This window comes from Neolamprologus multifasciatus, chromosome 8 (assembly GCF_963576455.1).
Source record: "Neolamprologus multifasciatus chromosome 8, fNeoMul1.2, whole genome shotgun sequence".
In the NCBI taxonomy this organism is placed as follows: Eukaryota; Metazoa; Chordata; class Actinopteri; order Cichliformes; family Cichlidae; genus Neolamprologus; species Neolamprologus multifasciatus.
This window is the reverse complement of record NC_140446.1, coordinates 11,682,886-11,710,627: the sequence shown is the minus strand read 5'-3', so window position 1 is coordinate 11,710,627 and position 27,742 is coordinate 11,682,886. Positions and strand designations below refer to the sequence as shown.

Genomic DNA, 27,742 nt, shown 5'->3' with positions numbered 1-27,742 from the left:
CTGAAAGTGAAGTTGCAAAACATGAAAGCAGATGTGGAGCATGACCCTTTATCTGAAAGGCAGATAAAAGGAATTCAGAAGAATGCTGATTACATTCCCATGAAAGGCCATTTGGAGCTATGCACACTGAAGCAAAAAAGGTGCAGCAATTACTACAGTAATAAAAAAAAAAAAGTGTTTCTCTATGGCTGATGTGAAGATTGAGGAGAGAGGTGGTGTCCGCCATCTGGTTGATAAACTCAAACACTGAACATCTTGGGAACATCATGTTAAATCTTTTGGTGCCAAGGAGACCAGATCAAAAACGCTTTCAGAGGATTTAATCGGTAACATTTTTAAAACGTGGCAAACTCAATATCACCTAATGACACCATTTAAGACAACTTTCTGCATCTCCTGTTGCTCCATTAACTTACTCTATTTACCCAACAGCCCATTACTTGTTTGGACACAAAATCTACCATCTCACCGCTAAACTTACACAAGAATGTGTGAGGTCTGCTTGTGACCCTGAGATGCAGCACAGGGTTCAGCCCAACCTAGCTCAAGGTATCATAGAAACTAGGTTTGTTATGAACACAACACAACTGCAGCTATGGTAACACCTAGAGGTGTGACAAGCAAACCAGGTAGCCCCAGGCTGTCCGCGAAACATGACACGTGCTCTATAAAAGTTAAAAATATACACAGGTCAGTGCAAGATATTGAGTGCATGCAAGCACAGAGGTTTGTTCATTCGGGACCCAGTGTTTTCTGCACGTTTGGCTGTTCACTTCAAATTTTGTTTTGAAGGACTGAAAAGAAGAAACAAATGGTGAGGCATAAAACTAGGAGAACAACATGTATAGCACAAATTTGCTGCAAAAAGACTGCATACATGTACAGTAATATTTGGATTGACAATAATCTACTGAAAGCACAGAAAAGTTCAAACTGAACTTTCCAACAGTTACTGAGTAAAAAAAAGAACAATTAGTTTATATAACTGCCAAACTAACAAACATGTTCTGTTTTTTCTCTACATGCCAAAAATCTTCTTCAATATCTCAATTTTTCATTTTTCCAGGGTGGCATCAATGTCAAGTCAGCAAGGTTTTGGAAACAACTCAGCAGTTATTTTCTCATGAGGCTGCCATTTCCGGAATTGGGTTCAAGACCTCAGCTGCAGCCCCCACTTTTATATTTCCATCAACCTTACCTGGGCAAGACTTGAAGCCAACCCCTTTGTGAATGGAAGCAGATATCAGCACTCAGTCTGCACAGGCCTCGATCGAGAAAAATACAGTACCTTGCATACCTGCGGGACCAAAATCTTGCCTTGTGAGGAAGATGGCGTGATCATGGTACTCGGCATGGTCAGGGTCGTGGCGCTGCTGCGTGTTGGCCCATCGGCACACCTGCTCCAGGCTGCGAGATGGGTTGCCACGTTCGATCAGGCTTATAGACTGCAGAATGAACAGGACCAAGAAAAAAACGTTATCAGACTGTAAAAATAAATAGGAGGGTAACTCTGCCCTTCGCCTTAACAAGACTCATCACCCTTTTACCTCTTACATCAGTGCAGTAGATGTACTGTCATTTGAAAAACTGTCAAAGAAAATAGCTGAAAATAAGTTATATTTTTTGTGCATTTGAGGACAAAAAGGGACATGTTGGTTAGAAAAACGGGGGAACCTTTAGGATTACAGGTATTAGTTTTACTTTTTGCTAAATTGCCAGTGATTATGAAACAATTAATAGGTTTGTAACTTGTAATGTTCACATGTCCAGCAGAGATTTTAATGGTGTGGTATTATAATCTCTGAAGGTGACATTAAAGAGAAAACAACTAAACAGCTCACTGTAGAGGCTAACAAACCTCTAGTTGATACACAACTTGAGACAGCACAAGCACACAGGCAGGTACACAGCCCGTCTGCTCACTAGCAGCTGAAGTAGCTGAGTCTGCAACACTGAACAACTTATGAGAAATTTCAAGAGATCAGTAGCTGAGAAAAGTCTACCAGCAACTAGACAGAAATAGTAGCAGGCTATACCACCAACTCTATTTGATAGGCTATGAAATATGTCACTAGAAACACAGCACTATTCAAGACAACCTAAATATTGTTGTATTGCACTAACTACAGTATATACTTTTAAAAAGACCTATATACCTTTAAATGAACACATACTGATGTACAACTCTATAAACTGAAGATATGGATGATCATTTGACCAGCTAGCATTGACCAGTTTGCTTTTTCTTTTTTTTTGCTTGTTTATTCTGTGTTATTAATATGTTACATGAGTATTTACCACATGGTGCAAGTACATTTAAATCATTCATTACACTAAAGAAAGCCTGAGCAAAAGTGAAAGTGACTGAGCTTTTGTACAATATTCATTCGTCGCTTTCTTTCATGAATCATGTTAATATAATATGTACTCATTTATTTCCTCACTATTTATTAAATATGTATGGTATGTGCTGGGCTTTAATATGTTTTTGCATCAACTTTAGTGTTTTAATGGGGGCTTCTTAAGGTTACCTTTTCTTATAATCAGGCAATCAGTTCTGTATTGCCCAAAAGAAATACAAAAAACATCTATTTTAACCAGACAACTGAGCTCAATTAAATGCTAATATCACACCGACTATTTTCGTACATGTTTTGTTAAACTCAGCAACTGAGAAACAGCCTTTCTTTCATCTCAGCCTGACCCCAATTTATTGATCTTAAACTGATATTTTTCTCTTTTTCTCACTGTACGTCTTTTTTTCCTAAGAAGTTGTTAGCTAGAAGAAACAAAAAAGCAGCTGTAAGCTCCAAAACAAAACTTTGCTTAGTTTATAAATTAATCCATATATAAATCTCAACTGTTTTTCATCTTCACTGCTCTTCCTGATTCTCCTGTCACTCAAATACTTGAGAAGATTGTTTTTCTAAAACTGGTTTCTTCTTTTCTCTCCAAAGGAAAGTTGAAGAGAAACAAGTAGGATTTAAAAAAAAATTTGATGAAAAGAACTTTCCTCCCGTGACCACATAAGGTATAATCAGTTATTCAATTCTAAACTTCAAGTCGGTTTAGTGGAGCAGTAAAGCTATGAACTCTCTCTTTTTATGTTAGTTTCATAATTTAACTTCACTTAAATTATGTACTCAATCAGAATTACCAATCATTATTGCTGGGAGAGATTCACAGTCGCTATAAATAAGTTAATAAGCACGTTAACAGGTACTAGAAGGTAGAAGAGCACTCAGAGCTTATTTCAACCATGGCCTTGCTCTATTTAACAGTTGTAAAGAAAACAATTCAAAATAATTTGGATCTGCATTGAAATGTAACAGGTTCTTCTTTTCCCCATGCTTCATCTATCCACTAAGCTTTTCAAAATACAACCGGGTAGTTTCAAATGCATCATCTAAAACAGACAAAGAGAAATCTTTTACATCCTTTAATTAAGCTCTAGCTCTCTCCTTGGTTCAAGTATCAGCTTATTCAGAGAAATCAGATCATATGATACCAAACAGATCCTTTCCTTTAAAATGCAGCATAAAGGCACTGGCTTTGGGGAAGGATCCACTCGCTTAGTGTTAGAATACTCTGCACTAAAAATCTGTTTTTTTGTAGTGTGCACAAAAAAAAATTAAAAATTGGTGTAAAATAAGGAAGCTGTGCTACATGTAGTGGTGTTTTCTTTTATCCTCATAAATGATATCTTCTTGACAAACCTACACTTTACCCATCTCAATTTTTTATTGTGTCGAATATGCAGTAATGGCCCAAAACAACTCTTTTTCCAAGTAGAAACCAAGCCACAAGGCATGAAACTCAGCTTTCCATATCATCTTAGCTTGTTACTTTGGTGCCTCTACTGTGAACGTACCACCTGACTCAGATTTAAATTATTTGTTTGACATTATGGGAAAAATCCTTATTCACCTCACTACTTGGACTTAGAAAGATAACACCACTCTCATATCTGGAGGACTGATATTTTAGACATCAGTGGATTAACTTCTCTTAGCACCTGCTCTTCTACCTCCCAGTTTTGGGTATAAGGTCGAGTGCTACTGAATACGGTTTCAGGCCATAATGAATGAAAATTGTAAAAGGGTTTGCTGCCTTTCTCTCATTTTCTCTTGAGTCATGGTGGTGAGTTCAGCCCTTCTTGTTTTTATTCCAAATAAAATTGAACACAGTTAAAAATCTTGCTTCCTGTAGGCAGTATTACAAAGGCTGAAATCACAGGTGTATTCACAGACAGACAATGAGAATATGCCTTTTCCACCAGCCCTGTGGCACAAAAACCTTAAAAGTTCATTTGAAATGCTGCTTGCACAGACACAAATTGTGTGGCATGGCTCACCTGCCGGTACCCCACCATTATCATGCGGACAAGGACAATGTTGATGTTCGTCCCCAAAGATTCATCGTGGTAGATTTCATCAACCTGAAAGGAAATTAACAGCATGTGTCAGTGATCTGAATGACAAAGGGCATAGAGTGCTTTTGATGAAAGTGGCTTGTGATATCAAGTTGAACACCCAAAGGCCAATAATACAATCATGAACATGGTGGTTTTTAAGGCAGAACTTCAATACAAAAACAGTCTGCAGGAATAAAATTATACTCGACTCTAAAAGCTGAAAGTTGTGTGAAAAGGACCTTCGACTGACCGTTACAGAACGATAGCAGAGTTTTCGCTCTAGCTTCAGGAATTTCCAAGGGAAACTTCACTGCTCTGCATTACTAATTACTTAATTGTGGCTGCTCTAAGTATGCAAATCAGAGTCACAACTGTCAAGAAAGGAAGTGAAGTGACACTATTTAAATGCATAAACTGATGCTTTCCGCTGAGTTTAATTAAAGCCAGGTAAACAATATAACTTTGATAGAAACAGCCTCCACAACTGCTGCTGCTGCTCCTTTCCAGGCTGCTAGAAAACATTTAGGAGAAGATTAATGTTTGCATCTAAAATCTTACAAACCAAGAAGAAAACAGTTGTTTTAAACCACTGAACTGCATTAAAACTCTTGATCCAACCAGTTCTCCTTTTTATGTCTGAGGTGCAGGGCCCAGCAGCGAGTCCTCAAACCATTTTTTAATCTCTTACGACAATCTTGGAATCATGATGAAATATGTTATTAAGACTGGCAACTATTTAGTGAAACTAGTGCTGTTATGCAATGGCAAAGGAGCCTGACCCAGAAATATGTGGACTGCTATTTGGCTTCGTAAGAATGCTGTGGTATGTAGATGAATAACCCAGGACCAAGCTAGGATCCCATTCAAACCCAAGTCCAATTTCCACTTGAGTGTGTTTTATTTTTATCAGATGGTCGCTACATGTCAGCGCTCATTCCGGGCCTCATAAAGTCAACCATCTGCTTTGCTTTGTGGTGGATAAATTAAGTTCAGAGCAAAACAAGGGGTTGGATATTTATTTTTCCACACATGATTCATTTAAGTTTTGGATTGCAATAAAAAAATAAGCAATTTGGCTTCATATTTCTCCATGTGACTTCAGGGAAAAAGCTGTCTAAAACTGGATTTTTAAAGCATGTGGTTGACACAGGCTCATATTAAATTTTGCATTTTATGTTACAAGCTTGCATAACGTAGCTTCACTTCCCTCACGTAAGATTTTCCTGAGAATGAGCACTCTTATACTCCTAAAACTTTGAACCGATTTGACCAAAATCACAAAATGCACATCTATTTTCTCAGGATATCATAACAAGTGCATTCAGTAATCACCATTAATACGAGTTATAATATTCTAAATTGCTATCTTATGAAACCATTGAAGAAGAGTATCTAAGATATATTTTGGTTTCCTAGTAGGCTCTCTTCTTTGGGAGGTACAAACCTTTTCCTTGCAAGTATTGATACTAAATGTTTTATATGCGACTTCTCTGAGAAGGTCTGTGAGATTATTTGATAAACTGTATTGAAAAGATGAAACCGCATCAGCTTCCCGTCTCCCTACACGACTTAATTGAACTTTTTTTTCCATTCATCTGTCTCTAACCATCCTGCAACTGTTTTCATATGGTTTCCAGAGCAATTACCAGTTTATATCCTGTTGCTGTTGTTAAGTACCTCTTTGTTTAGCCCATGACAGCTCTACACATGGTCTAGCTTTATTAATCAACAAGAGGTAGTTACAAAGCAAATATTCCAAAATAGTGAACAATATCTGACAAATACTCATTTGTTTTTCTGTCAACAGTGCCACGCTTTAACTGCCTTACTGCAGGCCACTAATAGTAATTATATGAGTGCAGTATGTGGTTGTCACACCACTGTAATAACACTGAGTCTAAGTATAGCCCGTGATGGTGTCATTTGCACTTGAGAATCAAGGCGCTGTGTGGGCTTGAATGAGACTATTTTCTATTTTGTTTTTATCAACTGTTTGTTTAAAGTGTCAACTGGAAATTCGAGGTTTAGCATGATATCCAACAGTTAGGCATAAGATATAAGACTTAAGAACTTAGCAATACGTGTCTTCATTTTCATAGTTTTATAGCTTTTCCTAATGAAGACATCCAGAATTACCACACCAGTGTACTAATAGATGAACAATGAAATAGCTTTTTCACTACTATAGAAATTTCAGATTTTCTGTAAATTAATAGAACTTTTTGTTTTATAATTACACAACTGAGTGGGCAGTGTGCTACCAAAACGTTTGTATTTACACATGTAATTCTTATCATTTAAACACAAAGAGTCTTCCTCTCAAATTTCTTTCACTTAATACAGCAGTATTTCTTGTAGAAAAACTGAGACGTACTGTTAAAATTACACTTTTTCGAATATTAAGATATCTCAGGGATTAAATGTGTGATTAAACTTGTTCACACTGACAAAAAGGTGTCCGGACCATTTAAGGCCTAATTTATACTCCTAGGGTGAAACTTTGAAGCCTATGATTTACAGTAACCTACGTAAGAGGCTGATGTCTTTGGTTGTGTTTGGTGCATTATGTGTTAACTACGGTGTGGTCGTGCTCTGATGTGAGCCAGCGGTGTTAGCTATGATAGAAACAAATAAAATGCTGGGGCCACTCGTTATTGTGGTCAGTATTTTTAAAGGGCAAACATACATGATTGGTCTAGTGTTTCTTCTTCTTTGTGCAATCTTTTACATCCTTTAATTAATTACAAAAAACTCCCTCCAGGAATTTGTGAGATCTTATATTGATGCTATAAATATTAAACCTTATACTGAGACAATGGTTGTATTTCTGTCATGATATCTCAAAAACTAAGATGAAAAGGATGAATTGGCATGTTGAACAGGCCAATCACAATAGTTGTGTGGTGCGCTCCCACAACATGTAGTGTCATGTCAGGTTATGCCATAAGTTATGTTGTAGGGTTTTAGAGGTTTGCGGTTAAAACATAGCTATGGCATAGAAATCCTACTGAAGCATAAATGTGGCCCATTATGTGGCCCATTATGCAAATTGAGTTTAACATCCCTGATCTAGAGCAACTAAATTAAATGGTAAATGGCCTGTATTTGTATAGCGCTTTACTAGTCCCTAAGGACCCCAAAGCGCTTTACACGTCCAGTCATCCACCCATTCACACACCCATTCACACACACATTCACACACTGGTGATGGCAAGCTACATTGTAGCCACAGCCACCCTGGGGCGCACTGACAGAGGCAGTTAAATTAAAAAACATCTTATTTTTTTTTAGAGAGTACCAAAACATCAATACAAAATAGTCTAATAGGTTTACTAAAAGTTAAAAGCCAATGAATACTAAAAGTATTCATTGGCTTGACCAGTGATTTACTCTGAGCCCTGTTTACTGTCCATGCTTCACTGTATCTCCCCACCCCCCCACCAGATGTCCTCAGACTTCCATTCTCTTCTGAGTCACTAGCCTGTCACACCCACCTCACCTGTCCCCCATCTACCTACCTCTTCTGTAGTCCAATAAACCAAAAAGGTTACCTCCTAAAAACTTTTGCTAATCACTATTCCTTGACCTGAATAGAAAATGCAACAGGGTCAAGGAAACGTGCAAGACAGAATTTATAAAGAAGTGTGGCACGCAGAGAATCCACTTACACCAGGTTCCGTAAAAATGTGATTGGATACGTTATTGCTGTGGGTCTACTGTGTTGAAAAGACAGTGTCACAGAGATGGACAAGCTACTTCATCCAGCATGTTTTTAACTGTGTTGTTTAATGCAAGTCATGCAAAAAAAGAGCCTGTGAAAACAGAAGCATGAAAAATACCAATTCATTACCAAGGCTGTAATTTTAAATTGGACGAAATATAGTCTATACAGTAAAATGAAATGCTTGTGATAATGTCATTAGTTTGTCATCCTGCCCGCTCATATTAGCCCAGTCTATCTTCTGCTTTTATATATGATAACTCTAAAGCCTGGCAATACAGCAATGGACATAGCAAGAGGTGGCAAAAGTACACACATTCATTGGATAAGTAGAAGTACAGATTTGTACTTGTGTGTGTTGAAGTACTGATTAACCTTGTTTATTCAAGGAAAATTGAAAAAGCAAATTGAACTTTATGTCATATTAATATCATAATGGAATAATATAAATACAAGGAAATGGAAACAATTTAACTAAAACTCAAATTGTAATTATCAGATTATCTTGAACACCTGTTATGTAGCATGCATAGAAACACACAAGAGAATTTAAAAAATATGTCTATATCTGCCGTTGCCAACGTAGTAGTTGGGTAACAGCACAGATGAGCTCATCTGTACTGTTGCTCTTAGATTCAGCCAACTGAATTCAACCAGATGTAAGCAGATGTTACAATAAGCTATAATACATTAGCTGATTTCCAATACCTGGACAATATAAAAATAGTATAAAGGTTGAATTAAGTGACTGAATCTAATCCACATCATTGGCTTAAATTTAATTTGATGTCTGTTCCTGTAACATTGACCATGAACATCACAGCTGCTCCACCAGTCCAAAACAATGCACCACTGTAAACTTCACAGTACTGCAAACTAACCAGTGTTGCTTTCAGGTTGTTTATGCAACCTTTGCATAACTGAAAAAATTTCTATTTCAATTGGTTGTGCAGGATAATTCACAATATTTAAAAAACCTAATTTCATATACAACTGAATGACGAGATTGCATGTAAGCTTTAAAATGTCCAGTTTATCAAATGACTGAGCTTTCCTTTCCTTACCTTTAAAAATAATCTCTCTTCTTCTACTTGTGTCCTTCCTGACTTTTATACATTTTTCTCTGTCTCTGAGTTCTTTCCTCTCCCTTAGAAATACAGCAGCTGAACTGTTAGCTAACAGACACATTGTGTGACAAACTGCACAGAAACACTTTGTCTATTTGCTGATATTTGTCGAGCTATTAGAAATGTTGCATTTGAGATTACCTGCCACTTCACTGCTTTTGTGCCTGCTGCTCTTCTGTTGCATTAACTATAGAAGCTAAAGTAGCGTGACCACAACTCATTAGCACCTGTACTTTTAAAGCTATATAATTAGTTTATTAAGAAAACATAAGAAGTAAAAAGTACATTTGTGTTAAATTTAGGAAGTAAAAGTTGTCAGAAAAGTAAAATAAAAGGTTAAAAGTAAAATAATGTACAGATACCTGAAAAAAGTTTGTTTTTTTTACTTCCATCTGTAAATAACTAATGCAAACTGAATTAATTGAGAGAGATTTATGTATACATTATGTTGTTGACTTCTTCCAATAACACAACTTCATGAGAAGCAGATTTCGTCACCGCAGCATAATAATAATAGTTCAGCAGTGGATTTAACAGCCTGTCATTGAAGTTCCAAAATATATCAACAAGTTTTGGCATGAATAGTGCGTCACTGTGGATTATGAGGTGGCATTATTTGATTTACCTTTATAAAGGATGGGCCTGTGTATTGTAAAGAAGGTAATAAAGGAAGCATTGAAACGCCTTTCCTTTGTATTACCTCACATGGTCTGGAACAGTTCAACCCATGTACTTTTTTAGCTTATCCAGTTCAGGGTCATGGAGAGTCTAGAGCTATCCACCTCTTAAGTCTGACGTCATTAGGCATTTCTGGGTCCAGACTCCTCTTTAGTTCCCAAACTCAAACAAACACTGCGGCATCACTGAGAGTTAAAAACGGCTCAAATTCTTTCATCTCCAAAAAAATGTTCAGTGTGGCTGCTCTCCCAGGGGTTACAATAAAGTCTGACATCCAGGCATCTGCGAAAAAAGCGGATTTATGAAGTTTAGGAGAGTTAGAAGTTAGCAGGAAGTTAGCTTGTTAGTTTCTATTTAAAGCTGACTGAGGAATACCTAAAATAAGAATACTTACAGTTCTGAGGGTCAGAGAAATGCAATCATGTGGCAGAGAACAGTCTTTGAAAAAGTTCCAAAATTCAGTCAAGAGATCACCTGATCCTATGCTAACCAATCCTATTCCTGACCCTATGGCCACTTTATATTAAATAACACCAGACACAATGCATTACAACACGTTAAAAAGCCACAGCCTTAACTTGTTGTAATGCATTGTATCAGTTGGAGCTCGCACTGGGAAGCAGTGTTGATCCGTCATCACTTAACAAGCAGATTCCAGCTGACACAGAACAAAAGATTGGGACAGGCTGCCAGTCTATCATAGGGCTAACACATACAGACAAATACTCACATTCAGACCTATATCCAGTGTACATCCAATGGAGAATCAATTTAGAAACATTATGAGAGATTCTGGAGGAAGTACCCAGATAAATGCAAAAAACACGCAAACTTCACATGAACAAGTTCAAGAAACTTGTTGCAAATTTATACTTTTAATAAATGATTGGTGGAGTTGAGTCTTGCTCCATGGTGGACAAGGACCTAAAAAAGGCGTAATGCACTGTGGTACATCATACTTAGTAATCCAATCCACAATGTATTGAAGATACTGTAAGATATCCTTAAGCATTTAATTTCTTTTCTTTGTTAACCCAAGATAACAACAAGCTGTAGCTTAACATTTCCAGGAAGAAAGTCTTTTTATTCCAAGTGAAATATTTGTAGCTTCACCTTGACCACCACAACTCATTTAATTTATCTTCAAAAGCACATGTGAGCCTTTGGCAGAAGTATAAGGACAGATTTTACTCTCTAAAAATTAATTTCAGCTTTTTCCATTGCCCACATCACCATACAGTAACATTTTATCAGTTCAGTGGGTTTGTTTCTGGATGCTTTTCTTTAAATATGCCTAAAATTGTGCAATCAGTGTAGTAGCTAAAATACATTTTCTTAATTAGAAAAGTGTCATATAATTTGCAGTCCATTTGCCATTTTACTAACAATGCCTTACCCTGTTCCTACCTCCTAATGTCATACAGCACTAATCTACAAAAGGTCATCAATGATTGGTTTCACTGGACACTGAAGCTTGCAAGAGCCCTGAGGTGAAGTCCAACGATTTAACTGATGCAACAGCAGCAACCCTCTAAAATAGAACAGTATATGAGCATAGAAAGCTACAAGAACCAGCTACCCAACACAGGATGAACAGGAAACGTAGGAAGCAATTCGATGAAAAAGAACTGATAAAAAAGCTTTCACTGCCAAAGCATCAGCTTTTTTTTGCGTTCTTTTGTTTTTTTGTGTTTTTTATGGAGACGTTTCCTTTCTACATTCAGCTTTAGAGTGTCTTAATTACCATGAGCACTGATGTCCACACTACAAGTAGAACTTTCCACTTTCCGGATACTGCAAACAGAACAACAGAGTGCCACTCCTTTGCTAAGAAAAAAAACCCCAACAAGTATGTGTCAGTAAGCTTTGAGCAGGTAAAAATTATGACCATGCACAACAAAAGCTCCGTCAACACAGAAAGGATATCCTCCAAGTCCAAATTTGTTCAGGGACACAGGGTTACACCCAAGAATTTAAGCAAATATTCTATTCACAGAAGTGCATACAGGTCAATAAATGCAGTAAAGAACCCCTGAATGACCCCAAATTCTCTTGGATTCATTACAACAGAACTGAGACTGGTCTGTACTGACCTATATATTGTACTGTATATGTGTTTATAGTAGATCAAACTGAGGACTTATTAAAGTACTGGCATGAAGTTATGACATTTGTGAACACCAAAGCTGGTTTTCATTTATTTATATCTTTTTACTCATATCTATGCAAAAGGGTTTTTTTCTGCCACGGGGATAATTACAAAGCCATGAGGAGCACAAAGAGGACTGAAACAGGACTCTTATGGCCAAAAATGAGAGTAGCAGCTGTTGGTTAAATGCACTAGGTGTCCCTGGCTTGTGTATAGCATCACATCAACATGGACCAAACCTGGTTCATGGTTAAACAACCCGGCCATTGTGTAGCAGGCACCTCGGCAGTCAAACTTGGCTTTGTGCAGACAGGATGTCCAGTAATCAATCCCTTAGGGAGAGTTTCTCCAGGTGGTACTACACATTCTGCAGCCATGGACCAGGGATTCAGAGGGATTTTAGTGAGCTCTTTCAGACACAGCAAGCTTGTGGCTTACCATTGGAACCAAAGAGTTTTGACCTTCGTTTGTTTAAACTGCTGTTTTCTTGCACATTTCTCTCATCAAATTTTACTCAGTGGGAGATGGAGTATATGGATACTGAATTTAAGACCTTGACTTGATTTCAGTTTAAGGTTCAGTCAATTTTAGCTTTAAGGACTTCCTCAATTTCACTACTCCTGTCTGTGATGTGAAATACCCTTAAGTGCTAATCAGAGAGTACTAGACACCAAGGACTGATAATTACAGAGGGAATTACAGAGTGCATTTGCAGCCACTTCACAGTATAATCACCTAAGGTCATTAAAAGTCAAACATTTCTTTCTGAAGAAGACATTTGGGAACAGAATGTGAATATAATATCCTAATTAAATAAACACATCATTCCATGTAAGCAGAGCTTGGCAGTATGAGTGGACGTCTGGCGCTGGTTTCCATGACTGCCCTGTACAGCTCCCAGTCAACTTTCTAATTGGTCTAGCGCAGCTAATCAGACCACCATGCAGGGTCCAAATGGTAACTGTTACAGAGTGAAACCAGCACCCTGTGAAAATCTGACTTGAGGGATTTGGGCCCAATAAGTAGATTATGGTGGTAGGAGCTGGTGGAACCCATAATGAATGAGCTGAGAGTTTCTCCCTCCCTCCTCTTTTCTTATTAGTAATCCATGAACAGCAAGAGAGTGGGGGTGATGGGGAACAGTGTGGCGAGTTCTGATATCAAAGAGGACATGGGGAAATTATTGCAGACTTAGCATAATTTAATCTCAAGAAATTTGATATTTCTATTGTCATGCTTTTAACAACTATGCATCTTTTTATGGCTAATTGGCATTTATTTAAAAAAATCTGTTTTAGAATCATTTTTGAACAAAAATGGCAAAATTGTAATTTATTTTAAGGTTCTTAATGTTATTTTTTTGTTTATATTGTCTGCTGAGTGACTGCACTAGACGTAGCCAACAACAGTATCATTACAAATTAGTTACAAATGACCTAACACATAGACACTCTGTGTTCCAGCGCAGGCCAAGAAGTCAAGCTTAAACCCAATCTCGGTATATCAGCTCAGAACATCTGTGTTTCTGCCCCAGCAAGCTGCTTTGGAACCTACCTCCAAGCCAGTTCCACTTTTTCATGCTGTCTTATTTAATCATTCTCTTTACTAGTCAGTATTCTTGATTTATTTGTCCTCTGTATTTGGGATCCTGCTGCTACTCTTCCCATGCTATGCTTCCCATGCATGCACATGGTTCCCAAACATCTACGCTGTGAAATATGAATGACTACAGATTTAAAATAACAATCTGCCAAATTTCTTGCTACAGCACAGTATAGTGTTTGTTTTACAACTGTAACTGTAAATTTTATTACAATTTCTGTCTCAGTTTAAAGTGTAAAATTAAACTATACTTTTCACAAATTATTGATATGTATTTTGATTCATAAATATGTATCTGAATTGAATTATGGAATTCTCAGTCCAAATGTTATGCATATTAGTCAATGCTGCATATAATAACACTTACTATGTTCATGAGTGTGAGAACGTAATTCTGGACATGCTCCTTGCCGTGGAAACGGACCACCGAGTCATCAACAGCCAGCAGCACCTCGATGTTGTAGTCATCTTTCTTCGCATGCCTCCTCTTGCGCTCAGACTCAGAAAGTTTATGTTCAACAAGATCCAGAGCTTTGGGGAGGTCTGCAATCCCAATGTCTGCCACTGCAAAATATGACAAGGATGAGCAGTTAATGAAAGCCAATGAACAGATGGTGTCAAAGTGACATAAAGCAAATGCTTTTCTTTGTGGTTCTTAACCTGGGTTCGATCGAACCCTAGGGGTTCGGTGAGTCGGTCTCAGGGGTTCGGCAGAGCCTCCGCCATGACATGCATGGCTCATTTTGTGCACCAGTAAAAAACATATCTATGTCTTGAATTTGAAAAAAAAAATCATATTTTATTTTTCACTAAAGAGGGGTTCAGTGAATGCGCATATGAAACTGGTGGGGTTCGGTACCTCCAACAAGGTTAAGAACCACTGCTCTAAGCGATGATCAGATGGAGTCCTTTGGGGTTATTGACAGGGGTAAGGGCTCTACATTTTTATGGCACATCTGTAGTTTAACTGGTGATGTCTCAAGCTTTTCAGGTGCAAATGCAGACATTGCATATAATTTAACATAGCAGGAAAGGTATTCATAGGAGAACAATGCATATGACAAACAATCAGTATGCTGCTCTGCAAAGCCTATTTTAACAACTGTCTCCAGGCAAATCTCTTGGAGACACAATTTATTCTAAATTTAAGATAAAGAATTAAATAAATTAACAATAGATGCATCAAGCATGATAATTCATTTCCACCAGATGTAGCTGATTAACTTGAATTAAAATAATTGAATTAAATTGAAAGGCAGACGGCAATAAGATAGCATTTAACATACCTTTTATTTTTTTGCACTTCAATTTACTACTGCTAGGAGTTGGTTACACCTATATACACCTATTGGCTAGTTGTAAAACCTAGTGTGTTTTGATTGGTTTCACTAAGAAATTCATTCTGCTACCAGGCAGGAAATGATCAGAAATAAGACTCCATTTTGAAACTAAAATAGGAATCTTATAGAGCCTTTTTCCCCATGACAGCTATTGATAGCCTTGAACAGGAAGCTAAATCAGGAGGCAGAGTAATGACGCGAATTTCTCTAAAAATTGTACCTGAGAGAGGTAAAAAGAGCCCCCCTGTCAGAAGTTAAAAAAAAAAGAAAAAAGAAAAATACTTTTAGTGTGAGCTTAGAGAGACCTTTTTATGTCATGATCATGCCTGTGTGTGCGTGTGTGTATAAATACTGCTGTCTTTCCTTTGTCACAGTGTCCACTTATCCTCCCATTGTTTTCCAGTGTTATGCCTGTGTGTGGGTTTAATGCGTATATATATATATATATATATATAGATTGAGCGAAAGAAGTGGATTTGGACCAGAACCTCTGTTGCCTTTTTTACATGCACTGTAAAAAAAAAATCCTAAAAAAACAGTGATATTCCGGCAGCTGGGGCACCAAAATAATACCGGAAAATAACAGAAAATAAAGGTCTCAAAAAAATATGGTTATTTTCAGTAATGACAATACAGTTTGTTGCCCTAATTTTACATGGGATTTTGCCTTTTTCAACTGCTTTTAAATATTAAATTAGGAACATTTTAATGTGATTAAACAATGAAATTAGTACTATAAACAAGGTCAATGAATGTGGCAATATGAATAATAATACTTAAATGTACAGAAATATACAGTTAACAGTTGGTTTAAATAATAATAATAATAATAATAATAATAATAATAATAATAATAATGGATTGCATTTATATAGCGCTTTTCGAGACTCTCAAAGCGCTTTACAATTCCACTATTCATTCACTCTCACATTCACACACTGGTGGAGACAGCTACAGTTGTAGCCACAGCTGCCCTGGGGCAGACTGACAGAAGCGAGGCTGCCATATCGCGCCATCGGCCCCTCTGGCCATTACCAGTAGGCGGTACGTGAAGTGTCTTGCCCAAGGACACAACGACCGAGACTGTCCGAGCTGGGGCTCGAACCGGCAACCTTCTGATTACAACACGAACTGCCAACTCTTGAGCCACGATCGCCCTAAATAACATTATTTGATGTAAAAAAAAAAAAAGTTTATAAGAATCATTTTATATTTTTCAATAGTATTACATTTGAATTTAACAGTTAAATCTTTCAAATAACGGACAAATATTTGTGAAATTATGATACATTTGTGAATGTATTTTAACAATCTAAATATGCATATGTACAGACAAATATATTATTAAATTAAAGTATGTTTTATTACATTTACAGTGATTTTACATTAATTTACATTTGAAATGTAAAATCACAGTCTATTTATGTAAATTTAATGATATTCTAGAAAAACAGTACAAAACTGTAAAATACACAGTAAAATACTTTTATATTACAATTTTTTTACAGTGTGTGTTAAAGTACAGATTACAGAATGAATACAGACATCAAATAAAAAAGCATATATTTTAATTTTGGTTTAAGTTAACTTTGACTCTGATCATATGATTATTTTATGTATGTGATAGTATGAAAGGCGTACACATCAAGTAAGGTTAAAGATTAGCCTGAATGATGCCAGATACAAAATGTTGCTTCTCTCCTCAGGAAATCAACATCAATGACAGATATGCTACTTTATATGAGAATGCATCTACAGTGAAATTCACAATGGCATTTAAAAAAGAGAGGATTGGGACTGTAAATTTGTGACTTGACTACAGTTGTTACAAAGAACATATGCACTAGAGCAGCGGTCCCCAAACCCCGGTCCTCGGACCGGTACCGGTCCGTGAGTCATTTGGTACCGGGCTGCGAGAGTAGAGGCTCAGGTGTGAAATGTATAGTTTTCAGGGTTTTTATCGGTTTTCAGCGTTATTTTGTTATCGTTTTTATCATTAACTCTGTTTTCCTGGGTCTTTTCATGTGTGTTATGAATAAATCTTCTTTTTTTTGGTACCGGTACTAGTTTTATTTTGTTGTATTTATCCGCGACACCTTAAAGGAGGGTCCGTGAAAATATTGTTGGGCATAAACCGGTCCGTGGCGCAAAAAATGTTGGGGACCGCTGCACTAGAGAGCAACAAATTAAAAGTAAACCATAGAGGCTTATAGCTACAGAAAATTTGTGAGGTTAGTAAGAGTCTCCCACCAGATGCTGAAGCTATTTTTCAGGAAGAAAGGAATAGAGAAGGAATTCATGATGAAATTGAATCATTTGGCTGCAAAGGAAAGGTCACTTCCCACTCTAGCTCTCTTAAATTCCCCAGTCCCCAATAATACCACCAAACCCCAGCTTTCCTCATTTTACCAGCTGGTGTATTGAGCACTGCCTCTGCTGATAGGTCTGTATGGAGGCGCAAGACAAAGTGAAGCAGTTTATGTGAATTTCACTGTGTTGACAGCAACAAATTAGTGATTTTCACAATTCATCACCATTTATCACCAAATTACCACAGAGTGAATCTAATTGAAAGAAAAAAATTAAGAAACACTAAGAAAATCAAATTTAGTTTCAGTCAGTGGACAATAACGTTAATAATGTTCACGTAACAGGAAATAACAGTCAGTGAGTTTCATAATATATTACTACACAGATACAATAGATGCAATAATGAATAGAAACTAAAATGATTAAAAGTTCCAGTAATAAATAGGTCAAAATATGTTGGTTTTTTTTGCTCTTTATAATTATAATTATGTATGACGTAGGTACTTTCATTATCCTCTGTTATTCTGTCCATTCTGTGACTAATGCGCCAACCTTCAGGACATCAATTTTGCCGCTCCTGGTATACAGTGATGTATTCAGTTCTGCACTTACTCATATGTCCTTACTTGGCCGGAGCACACAGTTGTTGCACTCAAACCTACATATAGGTTTGGGGTTTTTTTTGTTTCCACTTACGTCACACTCCCTCTCCTTGCCTACCTTCATTGTGGAGGTCTTCCCTTCGCTGGCCTGTCTCCTGCTTTATGGCTGATCTGCGGTAGACCACATGGACACGCCCCTTCACTTCCACATCCTGTTGGCCTTTCTCAAGGGGTTCAATGAAAAACTCCCCATTATCAGTCCGGATCAGGCCTGCCTGGAAAAAGAGAGCTCAAAATGAATGTACCACTCCTCCTTGAAAGTACAATTCTTCCACTGGAGCCAGTAATTATGGTGTGCCTGATCAATTGGAAGATTTAGTAAAGTGCTCAATAAGCGGAATGACGCAGGTAGACATAATTTGGGGCCCTTTAAGATTCATTGAATGTCAGTCTTCTTTCACCCTGTGTTAAATGATGAGTGGTGATGTCTCGGTTCAGTGTTATATTTCCATCTGCTTTAAGTTTTTCATAGAGTTTATAGAAATCCTTTCAGCTGGATACTCTTACAAGCGTTGATGCCAGTCTGGGATGCTCACAGAATTTGAAGCCTGTGGTAAAGTTTACAGTTTGCTTTGTGATATACTCAACTGTCTCAACCTGGATTTATAGGTGGAAAATACCAATATCCAATCATCAGCTACCCACTGAGAGGAACTCTGACCTTGCTGTTTACATTCAAAGGTAAGTATAGACCAACAAGAATAGTAGAGCAGTAACTTTGTCCACACCAGCATGGAAATATTGACTTATCATCCTCTTTAATCAACAGTCACCATTTATTTTAGCAGCACTGAATTATAGGTTTGGAAAAACAGTCGTGTTTGTCTCTTCGAAAGTGGATTTCTCCTTGGAGCAATGCTGAACATCAGTGAAAAAAAAAAAGATCTGATTCAGTGGGTAAGCAAACCTGATATTTATTTGTATAACTAGAGTAGGTCTGTTGCTGTACTGGAAATATTATGTTTAAAACAAACAAAAAACATAGCATTTCTCTCTATTAGCATAATAGTATCTGGATGTGACTCTGAGAAGGGAATAAGGGAGCTTAATTTGCAAGTAGACGACAAGGAATCCAAGACAGGTTTTTGTTTCCACTTCAAGTTTCTGTTTGTTGTATACTTATTGCAACTCGGTACATATGCAGATTGAATGCATCACTTCTGTCAGTCATGATAAAAGTAAGAAAACAGAATCAGAGGTGTCTTTTAACTATAGTTTGTGTTTCCATACTGGCTACCTTGTTAAGGTGCATTTCTTGGGAATATTGGTTGGTTCATTATAACAAAATACCATCTGATAGGTTTTTAATCCTTTATTTAATAATGTTTCTGTAATTGATTTCATTTTATGATTTCATGAGCAGTAGCAAACTTTCAATAGTGTATACTGTCACTTCCCAAAAGACAAGTGTTGAGAACAGAGGCTTTTTCTAGGGAAACCTTTAATGAAACCCGCAAAAACGATACTTTGGCCAAGAACAACCGACACATAAACAGAATGTAACTAGACAGCGCAAACTCTAAAACCAAACCGAAACGAAAAACACCCAGGTACAAAGGAAAATTCTGAAAAATTACATAGTGGCAATTAATGTATTTGTGACTACCAATATGTGGTACTGTCCTAGGCTTTCATTTGTCACTTTAGTTGCTAAATGGTCGGCTACATTCAAAGCTCAAATGCAAATTCTGAGCTTTTAGCACAGTTTAGCACAGTTTAAACACACCTGCCTGCTGGAGAGGAATGAATCAAAACAGTAAAAGACCTGAAAATCAGTGGAAAGTAGTGTTTGTAGATTTGTATAGATGCAGTCATGGGGGAAAGAATGAGTTTTCACAGAATTCCATACAATGTGCAAAACGACTGTCATCCTGAAAGCTAGTATGAGGTATTTGCTGTGCACTGTGGCCAAATATCTCCACTCATCTGTCCTTTATTTGGTTCTAGAAGTCTCGTGGTGTGTTCAGACGCATCATTGTTGCCATGTTGTTTAACAGAGGAGTCTTTCTCCTGGCAACCCTTCCAAATAAGCCATACTTGTTCTGTCTTTTCCTATTGTTATGAAATTTGAAATTTAACATGCTTGGCCTGTTGAGTCTGAGACGTACACCGGCAGTCAAATATTTTGATATCACTAGCAAAAAATTTTTTTCCCCAAAGAAAAACAAAATGCAATTCACAAAGAATTTTATCCATTTCACAAACAATTAAAATTAATCAGGTGATTTTTTTAAGAGTGATCTGCATTTTTGTATACTATCAACAACTGTGATACTTCCATATCAATCTCCTGATATGGATCCATCCATCCATCTGTTCTTTCCCGAGAGGGAGGGGGGGAGCCTATCCCAGCTGTCTTAGGACGAGAGGGGTATGGGTCCTAATCCAAGTTAATTATTTAACAAGGCTCATTGATTAATAGAAAACAATTTTGCAATTGTGTTGCACAGCTGAAAACTGTTAAAGTAATAAGGGAGCAAAAAACAGGAAGTATTGCTTTCTTTACGGTTAGTGTTGGAAGGATAAGCCGTTGTTTGCTTGTTTACAGGCAAAACAAAAGAGTAATTGGCCCTAATACACAACTGTGTAAGAAGACAAACATCTGAGTGTGTCGTTTAAGACCAAGATGCCTCACAGGTTGTCAACTGACAGCTGCAACTTCAGGATGCTGGACTTCATGGTAGAAATGTCAAGAAAAAGCCAAATCTCAGATGAGCAAAAGAGCGCAGACATTGGACAGTGGAAGAGTGGAAGAAGGTGTCGTGGACGATTGAGTTCAAGTTCTTTGTAACGTCTTCGTATCAAAGAGAAGAACAAATGAATGACGTAACATGTAAGAAGTACTTAACACTATCAGTCAAGCATGGTGGAGGCAGCTAAGTGTGCTGCGGAGGTGGTAAAGTTATTGCGCGAGCAGCTTGACCATATACAGTGGGGCAAAAAAGTATTTAGTCAGCCACCGATTGTGCAAGTTCCCCCACTTAAAATGATGACAGAGGTCAGTCATTTGCACCAGAGGTACACTTCAACTGTGAGAGACAGAATGTGAAAAAAAAATCCATGAATTCACATGGTAGGATTTGTAAAGAATTTATTCGTAAATCAGGGTGGAAAATAAGTATTTGGTCAATAACAAAAATACAACTCAATACTTTGTAACATAACCTTTGTTGGCAATAACAGAGGTCAAACGTTTACTATAGGTCTTTACCAGGTTTGCACACACAGTAGCTGGTATTTTGGCCCATTCCTCCATGCAGATCTTCTCAAGAGCAGTGATGTTTTGGGGCTGTCGCCGAGCAACACGGACTTTCAACTCCCGCCACAGATTTTCTATGGGGTTGAGGTCTGGAGACTGGCTAGGCCACTCCAGGACTTTCAAATGCTTCTTACGGAGCCACTCCTTTGTTGCCTGGGCGGTGTGTTTTGGATCATTGTCATGTTGGAAGACCCAGCCTCGTTTCATCTTCAAAGTTCTCACTGATGGAAGGAGGTTTTGGCTCAAACTCTCACGATACTTGGCCCCATTCATTCTGTCCTTAACACGGATCAGTCGTCCTGTCCCCTTGGCAGAAAAACAGCCCCATAGCATGATGTTTCCACCCCCATGCTTCACAGTAGGTATGGTGTTCTTGGGATGCAACTCAGTATTCTTCTTCCTCCAAACACGACGAGTTGAGTTTATACCAAAAAGTTCTACTTTGGTTTCATCTGACCACATGACATTCTCCCAATCCTCTGCTGTATCATCCATGTGCTCTCTGGCAAACTTCAGACGGGCCTGGACATGCACTGGCTTCAGCAGCGGAACACGTCTGGCACTGCGGGATTTGATTCCCTGCCGTTGTAGTGTGTTACTGATGGTGACCTTTGTTACTTTGGTCCCAGCTCTCTGCAGGTCATTCACCAGGTCCCCCCGTGTGGTTCTGGGATCTTTGCTCACCGTTCTCATGATCATTTTGACCCCACGGGATGAGATCTTGCGTGGAGCCCCAGATCGAGGGAGATTATCAGTGGTCTTGTATGTCTTCCATTTTCTGATGATTGCTCCCACAGTTGATTTTTTCACACCAAGCTGCTTGCCTATTGTAGATTCACTCTTCCCAGTCTGGTGCAGGTCTACAATTCTTTTCCTGGTGTCCTTCGAAAGCTCTTTGGTCTTGGCCATGGCGGAGTTTGGAGTCTGACTGGTTGAGGCTGTGGACAGGTGTCTTTTATACAGATGATGAGGTCAAACAGGTGCCATTCATACAGGTAACGAGTGGGGGACAGAAAAGCTTCTTACAGAAGACGTTACATGTCTGTGAGAGCCAGGGATTTTCCTTGTTTGAGGTGACCAAATACTTATTTTCCACCCTGATTTACGAATAAATTCTTTACAAATCCTACCATGTGAATTCATGGATTTTTTTTTCACATTCTGTCTCTCACAGTTGAAGTGTACCTCTGGTGCAAATTACTGACCTCTGTCATCATTTTAAGTGGGGGAACTTGCACAATCGGTGGCTGACTAAATACTTTTTTGCCCCACTGTATTACAGAGGAAGACTCCATCAAGCCAATCCATTTTGTGTAAGATTATCCAGGAAGCATTGGGTGAAAGATTTGCCAGGCTGGGCAAGGTTTGAAGAACACATTTGTCATTTCCATTACAACTATTATTTCTAACTCTGACAATGTCTGCATGTCCTATTCGTTTGCTAATTTCTTATTCAGACTAATTTTATGTGTTACTTCTCAGCAGTGTTGGGACTAACGCGTTATTAAGTAACGCGTTACAGTAACTACGTTATTATTGTGGTAACGAGCACGGTAACTAGTTATTTTGCCAAAACCAGGAACGCGTTACTCGTTACTGGGATTTAAATAGGCTCGTTATTCGTTACTTCGTGTGGTGGCTATCGCGGAGCTTCCACAGATTCAATAACATTAGCAAGTGGTGGAAGCCAGCAGGTGGATGAAGGAAAAGGGAGGCAAGAGGAGAGACCCGAAGCGGCCGCTGGTCCGAGAGTGTCAGGTGAACTGAACTTCAGGTAAGAAGTTATGACCTGCAGTCCATCTGGGTCAGATATGAACCAGGTTTAGGTGGAGTTTATTTTCATTATGCTGACTTTTTCGTACTGCGTGCTAGCTAGCATGACGGAGTTTCTATACAGCTGGGCGGGTGCTATGTTACTGATGTTGAACTTTATTTTTGTTCATAAGGTTAGTTAGTAAAGTTGCCAACCGTCCTGTAAAAAACGGAATCCTCTCGTATTCAGAGAAAATAACACGCGTTTCGTATATAGGTGAAAAGGAACAGTTTGTCCCGGACTTCAGCTACAATGAAAAAGTTTACGCTGCACAGCTGCCTCTTCTCTCATCCTCTTACCCTCCCTCTCCTGTTTCTACTTCAATCATGAAACTGATCAATGATCAGCTGATCGGCTTTTCTCTCTTGTTTATTTATCACCCACTTTGAGCCAGAAAGAGGAAACCAGCGGATGTCGCGGTAAACAACAGCAGCACTTTTAAGCTTGATCAGCTGTTGTTAGAATTTATTTAATATTAATTAAGTATCAGCTGAAGTTTGCTGGAGCCACAGCTGTAAACCTGCTGGTCATGATATCGGTTTGAATATGTGGTGTAGTGATGGGTCGTTCGCGAACGAAATGGCTCTTAGAGCCGGCTCTTTGACGTGAACGACGCGAGCCGGCTTCTTATCGCGAGCCGTCACGTGTTTTTTTTTTTTTTTTTTCCTCACCCTCTCTCTCGCACTTTTTTCCGCTTCACTCCACACGCGAGCCTTGTGCTTTACGCTGGGAAGAGGGGGGAGGGGCGGTAGTTACACTCAGTAGCACAGGAACAGACACAGAGGGAGAGAGAGAGCAAGAGAGCCAGGGACAACAACGTCACATTAGAAAGGTATAGTAATCATCCACAACTATTTTCGGTTGCAGATGATAAAGGATTCAGAAAGTTTATGTCCATATGACAGAGAATATGCATCTTCTTTTTGTTTTCATATTTTAATTTATATTTAATTGTGTTGTGGTTTGCAGTGTTTTGTGTTGTTTCACTTTAAATTTGTAAAAGGAAAAAGCTGAAAATTTAAATAGTTAAAATTTGAAATGTGAATAGTTGTTTTTTGTATTATGATTTATTTATTACATTTTATGTGGAGTGAATAAATAAAAGTATATTTACGGTGGCCCCTCGAGACAAAGCACATACAAACTTCAAATCACGTACAAACTCAGAAGCACGTAAAAACACGTACAAACTCCGAAGCACGTAAAAAGATGTACAAACTCCGAAGCACGTAAAAAGATGTACAAACTCCGAAGCACGTAAAAACACGTACAAACTCCGAAGCACGTAAAAAGATGTACAAACTCCGAAGCACGTAAAAACACGTACAAACTCCGAAGCACGTAAAAAGATGTACAAACTCCGAAGCACGTAAAAACACGTACAAACTCCGAAGCACGTAAAAACACGTACAAACTCCGAAGCACGTAAAAAGATGTACAAACTCCGAAGCACGTAAAAACACGTACAAACTCCGAAGCACGTAAAAACACGTACAAACTCCGAAGCACGTAAAAACACGTACAAACTCCGAAGCACGTAAAAACACGTACAAACTCCGAAGCATGTAAAAACTCAAAACACGTACAAAAGACAACAGAAGTTCTCCAGGATGCTAGGGCGCAGTGTTGAGCTTTTGTTACCTAGTGGCTACACAAGCCGGCAAGTACCAACGACCAGATCTGGTTTGTGGTAGTAACAGGTAAATTAACTTTTTTTTTTTTAATTATTTGAATATATATGAGTGCTTGTGTATAAATACACAAACAATACACACATGCTTTCAATTGTGTAATTTAAGTGATCTAGTAGCTCTGCTTTGGAAGTTCAGTTCATGCTAGAAATGTGTGATTTGGAGTTTGTACGTGTTTTGTCTCTAGGGGCCACCGCATATATTTATATATAAACATATATAAATAAAACCACTTTTTTTATGTTAGTAATTCCTTTTGTGCATAATTTTATATTATTGTTAATAATAAATTAATTAAAGCAACAAAACAACCTGAAGAGCCGGTTCGGAGCCGAAAGAGCCGGCTCTTTTTAGTGAGCCGAACCGAAAGAGCCGGATCTCTAAAAAGAGCCGGAAATCCCATCACTAATGTGGTGAGAGGGAAACATGAAGATGAAACCAGGAGATGACAGCTGGTAACTGTGGAGGGGCGGGTCTAGCAAAGTGTTGCCAGGGGTCCATGTAGGGCATTAAAAGGGAAAGGGGGGCACAAGGAAATACTTTTCTTATTCTCATTTAAAATGTCTCACTTTTAAAAAAATAATTATCTGAGTCTTACAACAAACGATTGATAGATTGATACATATATACCATCAGAACAGTGTACATCACTGTCACAACAGTGTTTATTTTCATTCAAAGGCTTTAGGATCTTTCCTATAATGGTGGGCCGGTCTCTAGTCAAAATGCCCGGAACGATTTTTTTGTCCCAGTCCAGCCCTGTATGCAGCTCATCTGCAGTCTGGTGTTACCTACATCTTCCTATTCAGAAGGTAGAATTTCCGAGTTCTGAGTACAATCAAAAACACCACGACTGCAGTTTTTGTGTTGGATGTAAAAAGCAGGCTAGGATAGAATCAGGCGTGGGATTTCTGTCGTGGAAATGTGCACATTATTTTTTCCTTTCTATTGGTAGGTGACACAGTGCACTTGTGGCAAGTAAGCATTGCTATTCTCTATAAAACAAAGCATGTCCTGAACAAAAAATCATTATACACACTCTATTGTACTCTGTTGCTTCCATATATGACTTACTGTCTGGAGATATGGGGTAATGCATATAAAACGAACACTCTTCCTATTTTCAAGTTGCAAAAAAGAGCTATAAGAATTATAAACCAATCAAACTATATAGAACCAGCTAACATTTTGTTTATTAATCTGAATACCCTGAAATTTTATGATTTAGTTGAATATAAAATGGCACAGATAATGTATAAAGCACAAAATAGCTTGCTTTGCCCCAGTACTCAGAAGCTGTTCAAAGTCAGAGAGAGTCAATATGACTTAAGGGGAACAGATTTCTTTAAAAAAAACAAGATAAGGACAAATATAAAGCAGAGATGTGTTTCTGTTAGAGGAGTTAACCTGTGGAATAGTTATGACAGTGATTTAAAAAGGTGTAGTTCATTTTCCTTGTTTAAAAATATGTTTAAAAATAGAGTATTAGAAAAATATATATATCAAGAATGAAAAGAGCAAAAAAACAAACAAAAACAAAAAACAGAAAACCTCTTGATTCTTTTGCTTTGATGTAGTTACTTACTAAGGTGGTGGTGTTTTTTTCTTGTTTGTTTGTTTGTTTGTTTTGTTTTTGCTTTGTTTGCCTTCTCTCACCCCAACCGGTCGCAGCAGATGGCCGCCCCTCCCTGAGCCGGGTTCTGCCGGAGGTTTCTTCCTGTTAAAAGGGAGTTTTTCCTTCCCACTGTCGCCAAAGTGCTTGCTCATAGGGGGTCATATGATTGTTGGGCTTTTCTCTCTGTATCTATGAAGCGCCTTGAGGCGACATTTGTTGTGATTTGGCGCTATATAAATGAAATTGAATTGAATTGAATTTTATTATTTGCTTCGAGCCCTGTGTACAGGAGCTGCATGCTAAAAGATCTTTTGTTAAAAGGGTTGGCGTAATAAGCAAATGCTTCAGCCAATACCTTTTGATTAGCCTTGTCTCATGCTTTCTTGCTTTGTGGTAAATCTTTGTTCTGTCTTCACTGAGATATTTGAATGCTAATCAATAAACATATCAATCCTAAAGCAAGCTAGAAGACTGGCAATCTTGCTGGGTATCCAGTTACGGAAGCAACACATTAACAAGAGAATTCTGAGTAAAACCAAAGTTACTTTCCCTAGTAACTAGTTACTCTGAAAGTAACGAGTAACTTGAAGTAACTGAGATACTTTTGATAGAAGTAACTAGTAATGTAACTAAGTTACTAATTTAAAGTAACTTACCCAACACTGCTTCTCAGACTATTGAACAATCTGGCCTTGAGGTGAAATTTCTAGAGCATCCAGTCCTGGAACGATCGTGGCACTGTGTAAACACACCCCTTGATGCTCCAGACTAGCAGACTACCAAAACTTTGGCTTTTAAAGAGACGGTCACACTTACTGATCATCAGTTAATGAATTGCATTTGGTTAGCAGCTCTTGGTTGCTACTTACCTGCCTAACATTGTACTTAAGTTTTCACAAGACTGCATAAAGTCTTGTAAAAACTTTTTTCACATCACTGTAAAATGAATAGCGGAAAAGTGACAGTTCTCAGATGCTGCTTTAATTCAAAATTAATACAAAATTAATTCAGGGTCTATACTGAGTGTGCAATCACTTTGGCAATGCTCAGGACCTAACACATATTTGCTTGTTTTACAGGACACATCACAGGCTTTGCTTTTAACTGAGACAGTTTATTTGACTGAGTCAGACACTAATGGGACACGCTACTGAATAAAAGCAACTGGAACGCCTCCTTTGTAGAATTGCTGTAATACTTTTCCTTTAAAAGGTGAGTTTAGCTCCATTTTCTCTCCTACCCATTTATTTGTATAGGTTCATCGGCCCTGGGGCAGACTGACAGAAGCGAAGCTGCCATACTGCGCCATCAGCCCCTATGGCCAACACCAGAAGGAAGTAAGGTAAAGTGTCTTGCCCAAG

The 27,742-nt window shown here is 38.1% G+C and overlaps 1 protein-coding gene across 2 annotated transcripts in view; it reads right to left on the bottom strand.

The window, feature by feature from the left end:
- adamts14 (ADAM metallopeptidase with thrombospondin type 1 motif, 14) overlaps window positions 1-27,742 on the bottom strand; it is a 57,145-nt gene that overhangs the window by 18,289 nt on the left and 11,114 nt on the right. The window contains exons 3-6 of one of the 2 annotated variants that reach the window (XM_085170062.1): window positions 18,062-18,218; window positions 14,059-14,255; window positions 4,355-4,438; window positions 1,289-1,445 (exon numbers count right to left, since the gene is read on the bottom strand). In XM_085170062.1, the coding sequence (XP_085026188.1) occupies window positions 1,289-1,445; window positions 4,355-4,438; window positions 14,059-14,255; window positions 18,062-18,218 (595 nt within the window). The remainder of the gene's footprint in view (window positions 1-1,288; window positions 1,446-4,354; window positions 4,439-14,058; window positions 14,256-18,061; window positions 18,219-27,742) is intronic. The other variant, XM_085170063.1, reaches the window with a different exon arrangement.